At 33.1% G+C, this 10,770-nt stretch overlaps 2 protein-coding genes across 3 annotated transcripts; one reads left to right on the top strand and one right to left on the bottom strand.

The window, feature by feature from the left end:
- Positions 1 to 110: 110 nt before the first annotated feature.
- On the bottom strand, positions 111 to 2,753 carry LOC132703498 (T-cell immunomodulatory protein). Of its 2 annotated transcripts, XM_060672802.1 has the most exons (3): positions 1,943 to 2,753; positions 1,477 to 1,580; positions 111 to 1,314 (listed from the first exon to the last, which is right to left on the bottom strand). In XM_060672802.1, the coding sequence occupies exons 1-3, from the start codon at positions 2,577 to 2,579 to the stop codon at positions 409 to 411; spliced, it is 1,647 nt and encodes a 548-aa protein (XP_060528785.1). In that variant the 5' UTR covers positions 2,580 to 2,753; the 3' UTR covers positions 111 to 408. The 2 variants fall into 2 exon arrangements, with proteins under 2 accessions (XP_060528785.1, XP_060528784.1); XM_060672801.1 differs by having other exon boundaries at positions 111 to 1,580.
- Positions 2,754 to 4,057: 1,304 nt separating this feature from the next.
- LOC132703252 (uncharacterized) lies at positions 4,058 to 10,308 on the top strand. Its single transcript, XM_060672400.1, has 2 exons — positions 4,058 to 4,158; positions 9,561 to 10,308. The coding sequence occupies exons 1-2, from the start codon at positions 4,071 to 4,073 to the stop codon at positions 9,770 to 9,772; spliced, it is 300 nt and encodes a 99-aa protein (XP_060528383.1). The 5' UTR covers positions 4,058 to 4,070; the 3' UTR covers positions 9,773 to 10,308.
- The last annotated feature ends 462 nt before the right edge of the window (positions 10,309 to 10,770 follow it).

Here is a 10,770-nt window from a genome sequence, read left to right as displayed (position 1 = left end):
TGTGTTAGGGATTTTGTGCTTTTGTTGTACCATGGAGAGTGGGACTTTATTGATAATTGTTGTCTGCTTGGGATTTAAATAAGCTTGGAACTTAGTGAATAAAATGTTCCTTTTCTAGTATATACAAGTATCTATTTTATCAAAAAATTTTAGATTGTGAATATTTCCTTCAACAATCTTTTATCATATAATAAAAGCGGTTCCTACATTAACATAAATTGTTACATCGGTACTGGTTTAATACACAAATATGTTACTGTACATTTTATATAATACAAAACAAAGGACAACAAAGAATAGTAGCATTTGAAATTATTATTTAATATCATAATAACTTTCAAGAACAGTAGTCATTTATTTGGTTTAATATTGTGTAAAAGCTGAACTAAAACTTTGGTAGACAGTGTTTTACATAGCATCAAAATGAAACCTATGAGACTCTGATAGCCTTTCCTTCTTATCCTCTTGCCTTTCCTTCCAATGCAAAACCCCAATTATCACAGTTATAATGCCACAAACCGCAGTTAATGCAGCAACAGACATCAATATCAATTTGCTTGGAGTGACAAATAACTGTGCTTTCCACTTATATGGTTGATCCGGAGGCCACGGGATCACCACCATCTGGGAGTTAGGAATGATTTGCGTCCAAGATTTGTGATTTTCAGAAAGACCTACTGTAACAGAGTCAACAAAATTCGGAGTCCTTCCTAAACCAAACGTTGTGTAAGGTAAATTTAAACTAAAATGAGCAGACTGTGGAAGCTGTGCTGATATTCCATGCCGCAAACTGCCTTCTTGTGTAGTGGTTTTGTATGAAATAAGAGGTCCTGGCAGATTAGTACCGTAGGTACGTCTTTTCTTACCCACCCTACCCATAATCATCTGATTATTTTTGTTTGTTAAACCAGTCAATACCATCACTTTTATAAAGTTGGCATCATAGTCCAGACTATTCCTGAATGCAGCAGCATGATATTCTTTGCCATTGTAAGTTACTATGATACAATCCAATATTCCATCTTGATAAAAGTCAAAGAAGGAAGCCATTGCAGTGCCATTTCTAAAAGGACTTAAAGCATTCCAGTTTATAGCATATGACCGTTTAAATTTCCCGCATCCCGATTTGCAAGCAACATTTTCTAATAAGAATGACTGGGGGTAATCACTGCCTTCGCGTGCCAATGTGGCCAACATATCTGGATATCCATCCATATTAAAATCCCCACTTCTTAGTGTAATAGTATCAGTGTATCTACTTCCTGGTTTCAAGTAAAACCGCCAAAGATTTGAGTTGTCATCTTTGAAATTTACCTGCAAATTTAACCATTCACCATCTGAATATACCATTAGGGCACTAGACGTGCAAAACTCATTATAGCATATTGGTGTAACTAAATCCATATGACCCCGCAATTCAACATCGATGAATATAGACTGACCAATTACTTTTGCATCTTTAGGAAATTGAATTACCGAATTGTATACAAATTTTCCAGGAGTTTTGCTACCAAGCCATATTTCAGCAGTGTTTTCTTTGGTTGTTATAAATAAATCAGACATAAAATCGCCGCTGAGATCTAAAAAAAAATAATTAAATATTGTTTAAAAACTAAATAACTTTTCATGTTTCAAAGAAACTTCCATAGGCTACTGTTATACTTTTTATAAAACTTCTGGATTCATCCTCCGTCGATTTTTGTTGAGTCAAACTAGCTAACATTTCGCCAATCATCCTGTTGGCTTCTTCAGAGCGTGACTGAAAGTTTCAGTTAGCTAGTTCGACCCAACAAAAACCGACACAGGAGGAATCCAGAAGTTTTACAAAAAATAGCCATTTGGGAAAGATAATAATTTATAAAACATGAAATAAAAAAGAATTTAATGAAATTTGATTTTAAAATATACAAAATGTATTAATAAACCTGATTATTGTATTTACCTAAAAATGCATGAGCATGAGGTCTTCTTAACTCTGCCCTACTTCTATTATCTTCCATAGGTATTGCTTGTGGTGGCCCTCTGGTGTTATTAAATACCCAAAACATTCGATTATTATGTTCATCTTGTCCAAATAAATCAATTATCAAATCTTGATTGTAATCAAATGCTAATGGTTGTCCAATCATTTGAATAATCGGTTTTTCTTCATCACTGCAATTCAAGTACGTAGCTCCTCCCCACAAAATATGCACATAAGTTAAGGATCGTTCAAGTTCGCTGTCTTGTTCGGTTCTCTTGTGAATGGTAGTCACCATAACATCCATCAAAGCATCTCCGTCAAAGTCCCCTGGTACCACACTTGTAATAATGGAATTGCTAAATGGACACCTTAAACGTTCTTGTTTGGCTGGTCTTAACAAAGGTTCTTCTTCATAGGCCAATAATATCTCAAGAGTTTTTTGGTTATCCAGCAAGACAAACACATCTGTAAGTTCATCCGAATTGAAATCACCAAAAGCTGCCGGCATGCCATCCGTAAATCCCGAAAATACTAGATGAGTAATATCGCTGGACCATACAACTCCAAAAACTAAACATTGTGTTCCAATTAAAAAGGTCACCCATTGAAGATTCATTATTATTTTTAACTGTTTGCACAATTTAAACTACATAATTACACCCAAACTATACTAAAAAGCTACAAATTTAAGAGAAAGTCTTTTTTTTTCCTGAAAATGTAATAGCTTTGCAAATAGTGCTAATCCTCTTTACATTGATTTGTCAAGGGATTTGTCATTTACAGTGCTTACTTTCTGTGTTCATAGATAAAACCAATTGGTAAGTCACTATTCTACAGAACAAGAAAGACAGAGTCGCCAACATTGCAAAATTTATTACAAAATTAAATGGAAATCGTAAATTTAATAAATAAAATGTTATGTTTAGTTAATTATGCAGTTATATAAATAATTATAAAAATTAAAAATTATAGCTCATTCTTAACCCTTTTTCATTATGGATAACAACACCAGTGAGATGAACGTCGCAGCAGGTAGAGTATGATTTGTAGTGGAGTGACGTTTGTGGCCCAGTTGGAATAAATTTCGTACTTTATTTTTAAATACTGTAAAAGCTTAATATAAGCCGTGTTTTCATAATCTAGCTCCCATATGATAAGGTTCTTAAGATTTTCCGTTGGAGCAATCCAGGATTGGGAATTAAGATCCATGCGCGGAAGTCTTTTGTTGTTTGGAATTGTTGTCATATGTGGTGACTAATTGTTTACGATAAATTTCCGCCATAAATTTATCACATACAGCGCGCGCCGTTAAGAATTTCTTTCAAATCAAGTAGGACTCCACGTCGCGAAAATGTCATAGTTATGTTTTTTAATATTATTTTTACTTTTGTTACAAGAGTTTGACGGAGCAACAAAAGTGAGAGTTTATTTTAAGTACATTTATTTTTAATGTCTATCGAACAAGAACATAATAGAGACGAGCAACGTAAATTAACTGATCATGTTACAATCGGATGCGGGAAGTTTCAAGAACCATCTAACAGAAGTAAGAACTACTATATCTTCGCCGGCCTTGCATCTGTCGTAGTCTGTACGTGAGCGTGTACAACCCATCCGTACACGAGCACTTAGTTGAAATTCATCAAATATTTTTATACTGTTTATAAGTTCTTTTCATGATAGATTTTATAATTTCGAGTTCTAATAAATAATATGTGTATTTGCTATCGTCGAACCATTTCTATATTAGATAACAACTATAACTACCCTGCAAGGTTTGCAACCTTAAACACACCAATAAGACTGTGGATAAAACAGTGACCGCGGCGCACAATAACCTCAGGCTGTTTCAATTTAGATTAACTAAAATTGCTAAGAAACAAAAAAGGTAAAGTTGAAATGGATATTCAACGTTAAAAAACAATGCCTATTAGTACAGTCAGATCATATTGATCACTTGCACTTGCCAGCATCCAATTTGGAAGTAATTTTCCGGTCTGGAGGGAGCTTAGTGGGAGTTAGATAATTATTTGCCGTATTTCACGAGCCGCAAAGGCATTTTTGTGACAGTAGGTGACACCCAGGCAGGCTTTATATTTTGTGTGAGATGTTCCTGTGTTATGGTTGGCAGGTGGCCAGGACGCCTTGCTTATGTGGCGTCGCGACCGGGCGCTTTAACGGTCCTGAAACTCCCGGTATCGTTGCAGACGAAGACGGAAGATAGAACGGCTATTACGTTGTCCGTAGCGTTGAAAGATAAATTACAACTTATGATTTTAATGCGAGTTCGAAAGGGACATATTTGTTACATTGAAATTACTTTAAAGAAATTTTAAATAGCTCGTTTAGGTATTATTGTAAGCAATGTGATTGTATAAATAGAGGCGGATATAGTTAAAGATAAGAACTAGTAATTTAAAGATTTAAATAATTGCAAATAGGCATTACTCTCGTGCATATACAGTTCGTACAGAGAGGACATGCCACATCACACTGTTTTTTTTTAGGAAGTAATTTTGAGTCTTGAGTCAATTTAGTAGTAGCAAAGTTAAAGACTATCTTTTCTTGTGTTATAGTAAGTTACTTATTTAAAGTTTTTTTCCCTTATGTTACATTACATTGTAAAAATGTTCTTTATTTACTTACCTGCTCTCCTTTTATGACGTGATAGCCATCTTATTATTATTAGGTATTTCTGACGAGAAATGCAGGTTTCATAAAGTTAGCTGTGAGAATAGCAACAAACCACAACAAACTTCGCTTTGTACAACACATCACTGAAAACATATAAAAGTATTAAATAATGGACATATCTTGAGGAAGTACTTTTGAAAACGCCAAGCCAAACTAAATTACCGTGCTTCATTTCAATTACATACAAAAAGTAAATTGGAAATTGACAGAATCGTCATAAAAAGCACCTATACATCACTTTCGAAACATCTATAATAATAATATAATCTTTATTTAGCATTATGCTACATAAAAAATACAAAATACAAATTCTAAATACAAAATATAAAATTCCAGATAAACGGAAACCAAAAGCCAAACACACAGAAATCAGAATTTTGACAATACATGGCGTCTTAAAAGTCTTTTAAATTCATTAAGAAAATCACAATTTTTAATATCATGTGGTAAATTGTTAAAATGGGTTAGGCCTTTATGTAATATAGAGTTTTGTACATGACTAGAATAGCATTCTCTTAACATAAAATTACCACAATTCCTTGTATTGTAAGAATGAATGTCTCTGAAATAGGTAACTTTTTCACAAACATAATTGGGAACACACTGCAGTTTAATTTTAAACATAAATACATAGACATTAAATATTACTTTTTATTTTACAGACAAGAAATTAAGAACACCCAACATGCTTTGAATCGGCGTATATCTGTTACACTTTAGTATATTTCTCATGGCTCTATTTTGAACAATCTGCAATTGCTCCAATTTATAATTATGCAAATTGAACAAAAGTGTGGAACAAAATTCTAAATGGGGAGCAACTAGGCTGTTATACAATAAGATTTTGTTGTCAATTGACAAATTTTTCCCTATTCTAGATATAAAATTAGTCTTTTTAGAAAATTTATTCATTATGAAATCGGCATGTGTATGAAACGTCAAATTTGAGTCAAATATAACACCCAGATATTTAGTTTCGTTTTCATGAATTAATTTTTTGTTGTTAATATAAATGTTTACATCAAAATTTACTTAACTCAATTTATGTCGTTTACCAAAAATACAAAATTTTGACTTTTCCGGGTTTATACAAAGGTTATTATTGCACAGCCATTCAAAAGCTTTCTGCAGATCGGCATTCATTTTTCTTTGCATTTCATCCACATTTTCACCCACAATAAAAATCATAGTGTCATCCGCAAATAATACCGCTTTAGTATCATCTAAAATATTTAAAATATCGTTTATATACATAAGAAACAACAATGGTCCCAAAACTGTCCCCTGAGGAACACCATGTTCCACAGTTATGCAATCAGATATGCAATTTTTATATTTCGTTTTTTGTACCCTATCTGTTAAATACGAACAAAGCCATTTATACGCTGTTCCCTTAATACCCATTTTGTAAAATTTTCTTAACAGTCTAGTTCTACTTATTGTTTCGAAAGCACGCCTAAAATCCAAAAATACAGCCAACACAAATTTACCATCCTCCAAGGCCCTCAATAAATCATCACAGACAGTAACGACGACTGATTCGCATGAATGTTTGGAGTTGTTGAAAGTCCGACTGGTTAGGCACTAAAATATTGTTTACGTCACAATAGCCTAGCAGCTGCTGTTTCACCACAACCTCAAGAACCTTCTCATAAACTGGAACGGTATTAATTGGTCTAAACTCTTGAAATAGCTTGGTGTTCGAAACCTTCTGTACAGGGATCACCATTGATGTCTTCCATGCCTCCGGAAAAATTTCACTCGTAAGGGAGGTGTTCACAATGTGCAACAATCGATTTCCAACAACTGCACAGGCATTACACTCTTTGAGATACCACACTCATCACCAGGCACATTTTTTAATTTTCTTATTATTTTTTTTAGGTCCTGCATAGTTATGGTATTAAACTGATCTATTTCTCCATAAGTTGATATTGGTGATATCATTCACAGCCTGAGCTGGCGGAATGCCAGTCAAAATATTTTGAACACTGTCTATAAAATACCTATTAAATTCATTAGCTATGTCTTGCTTAAGTGAAGCAATTCGCCAAGGGAAGGGAAGGAAAAACCAATAAGCAAGGAGAACATTCAAAAAATTTAGGGAATGATAATGGAATGACTTAAAACGAATCAAATATTGAAAACAACTTTCACCTACAATATATGGCATGAAATAGGTTGCATAAACGTTATGACGTGGTTTGGAAATATCAAACAATTTTTAAAGCTGCTTTAATAGTGTCCCGGACGAACAAATCACTAAAATCACGGAAAACATTTAAAAATAACTTGCAGCGCATGGGTAAAAAATAGCTAAACGAAAATAAAATAGTTGGTCTATTTTTATTTTGTCATAAATACATTTACAAATATTATTATTATTTGAGGAGAAGCGATTTGCATGCAGCTTTTATGGCATGATGGGAGGAACGAACACTGCGCTGAGTCCGTCTATACATGGGATAAAAATCTTTATTAAAATTACATTTGAGAAATCGAAATTTAAAAAGTATAAAAAACAACGATCATAACAGAGTAACATAATTGATAAAAGACTGCGTGCCATTTATCTTGATTGGCTGTATCTTTTTTGTTTTTAAACATATCAAGGTAAATAAAATAATAAAATGCAGGGTTAGCAACCAAGTTTTTTTCTTAATTGACATGTGAAACCAAAAACTAACAATTTTCTGAAATCTCAACCTAATCGATATTTAAAAAAAAATGAAACACCCAGTTTATGTTATCGGTATTTAATAGAACATGTTATTCTGATTATAATTATATAACACGCTTTATATTTTAATCCACTTGTTTTCGAGATATGGGCAAAAATATATGTTTGAAAACTTGCACAAAAATTGGAAGCCACCAGTAACGAGTTAATTGTGAAAAACGAAAATAAAACAAATATTTTTCGTTGACTACAACAAAAAGATTTAATAGACAAAGTACGCGATACTGGTCTATAAATAAACCTAGAGAAATGCATGAAATATCTACCCCTAAATACATTAACACAAATAACATGGCAACAAGATGGTGCGCTTTCTCTCAATGTCATCAAGATCAAACATTTTCTAAGTATGGAGGGGTTGGATGGGGAACTATTGCTTAAACAGCCAATAGGCCGGACCTGACTTCAATGGATTTCTTCTTTTGAGGGCACATAAAAAATAAAGTGCACAAAACTCCTAGTGAGAGTGTCCTGCAAATACAACAATATTAATATCTTCATTTGACAATTGTAATAAAATAAAAAACACTTATTTTGGTCAATATTTCAAAAACAATAAATATAAATATATTATATACACAGGTGAAATAACGTGTTCCATTAAAAAAAATACAGCATGTTCCATTTAAAAATATATCAAATATGCTGAGATCTCAGAAGAGTTTTGTTCTACATCGAAAAAACTCACTCTACATATTGTTTTTTATATCTGTGACTATTGTTGACGACATTTAAACAACTCTATCCATCATTTACAGCTCTTTGTTGCGCCACAATAGTCAACATTCACACAGCTGCTTTACAGCTGCGAGGGACGAGCTGAGGAACTGAAGTTGGAGCTTCTCCAGCCCCATGTTGAATTCAAAGTTTCTCCTCCTTTCGCAATGGTTCCTAAGACAGATATCTGCAATAAAATTTTCGACAAAGATACGCCAATTAGTGATTTCCATAAGAATTTATTGACTATTTGTCAATAAAGAGGGTTTTATGGACAACTGATTAACATATATTGGAATCAATAGGAATTTCCGTTCTAACTGATAGCTGCAAAAAAAATTCCTTGTTGTTGTGTAGAGATCCATTTTCTTACTCATTATCTGTCGTTCTCAGCAGGATAAAGAAATTCGCTTTTTGAGAGTTGTTCATGGAAATATGAAGGAAAGGGCGACTTAAAAAAATCGTTCCAAAGTTAATATTTTATTAGCCCATGCGATTAGTTGCTGCGACACTACTTCTGCCGTTTTTGCGAAGGAAGAATCACAGACTATGAACTTAATAGATACAAGAAATAATTTACAATAAGTGGTCGCCTTATACACACTGCACTATCGGTTTATATTATTTACTCAGTTAGTTGGTCAAGCGAGTCACTCAGTCATTTTGTCTAGACTACCACACACACACACACACACACAGAGACACACCCTCACACACATCTGTTGCGTAAACACAACATTCAAGTCGCGTTTTTCATCAAATTCATTTGTGTTAAATACAACTAAGTGGAAAGTGAAAAAAAGCTGGTGAACGATTTTGCAGAGGCAGATAATTAAACAGTTGTATTTAATTAGTGGAATAGGCCTACAGGGCAACTACTGTTAAAAAATGAACCGAGAACTCGAATTTATTTCAAGGGTGGGGTGGAAACGACCTCAAAGTATATAATCACAGGTTAAAAAAATATCATTGGACCACCAACAGTTGCTAGTATTTTCTAGTTATTGCTTGTTAACTTAATATATAATAATAATATATAATAATATTTTTCAAAGATACCTCCACAGGCTACTGTAATACTTTCTATAAAACTTCTGGATTCCTCCTGCGTTAGTTTTTGCTGAGTCGAAATTGCTGACGTTTCGCCAATCATCTTGTTTCAGTTTCAGTGAAGCTCTGAAAGATACGGTTTACAAACAAGACTCTCACATGCGGCCGTGTGGTCCATTATTTCAAAAAATTTTGTGTTTTTATTTTACTACACTATTGGAAAAGACTAAATATGTATTCTAATTCCATAATGAATTGAAGTCGCATAATAATTAATGTAAACGCAGTTATTTTAAGAAGGCGTCGTCTTCTTTTCTTTGACTGTCGAACTGTCAAATTCTGTTTGAAAGTTAAACGTGCAAATGTGGTACGAAATAATACCTTCATTAATTATAGTTGGAGGCGGCATTGCCGTACCGCATGCTGTTGGTTACATTATGAACTACCTTTTTCTTGGAAATATGTATCGCCGTTCTTTAGAAACTCCGGAAAGACAGATGCAATATATCAGAGATACCAGGATTACCGGAAACCCCTACAAAGTCGCGAGTCTGGAGACAATTCCTGACGAACAAGAAGTTGATGGTGAAGATGTGAAATCAAAGTGAAACGTGTTGGCGAATGCGTGGACTGACGAACAAAAAGTTGATGGTGAAGATGTGAAATCAAAGTGAAACGTGTTGGCGAATTTGTGGACTAGTTTGAAAATTGAGTTTTGAGTGTGAGTTGTTGAGAATTTTTTCCATTATATGTTCTTCTAAGGTCTCGGAAATGGTTTAATGCTTTTAGACGGAATAAACCAATTATTTTTGAAGCTTCTAATTCGTTTTTCTCGTTATGAAAACCAATTTTCAACATCTTTATTTTAGATATTCTCAATAATCGACCAAAACTAACGTGATAAATTTTTGTCTATTCTCTACTCGAACGGATTGTTTCGGTAGTTTTTATCATTTTAGCATTTTCAAGTTGTAGTAAATTCTGACGGTCATGTCATACGTCAATCAGTAAAGGTGTTGTTTCGCAAAATTGTACCTAAAAACTAATATGTATATAGTATGTATGCATATGTTGATAAACTTCTGCAATTATTCATTTATTAATCACTCGCAAGCATTCACAAAACTAACCAATAATTTTATAATCAAACGGGACTCTATGATCTCCTAGCTAATATCTAACTTAACTTTGTAATTAACTTAATAAATAATAGATTAACATTATTAGTTAGTGGGCCCACAAAAGCAATAATTTTTGTTGGCGTGTTTATAAATATGGATTTAAATTAAATCATAAAAAAACATGAGGATGAATATACTTCAAAGCGTTAAGTATTTTTCCGAGGAATGCTTGCCACTCTATCTACGTTCTAATTGGTAAATGATCATTGTGCAAACTTAAACTAGACACGAGAAAGCAGAGAATATAGTTGTTTATAATAATTATAATAATATCTTTATTTCTCACATATTTAGAATACAATCACAGTGTATTATGGATTTTGTCAATTCAGTTAAAAATAAGTACATAATATAATGCATGCAAATGAGGTAGTAAATTACACTAGTTTTTTTAATTGAAGCAGTCTTTTTTATTTTCATTTTTA

Source organism: Cylas formicarius, unplaced genomic scaffold, assembly GCF_029955315.1.
Source record: "Cylas formicarius isolate icCylForm1 unplaced genomic scaffold, icCylForm1.1 PGA_scaffold_6__28_contigs__length_40554024, whole genome shotgun sequence".
NCBI lineage: Eukaryota > Metazoa > Arthropoda > Insecta > Coleoptera > Brentidae > Cylas > Cylas formicarius.
Note: the sequence above shows the minus strand (reverse complement) of the source record. Positions and strands in the feature narration are given on the sequence as shown.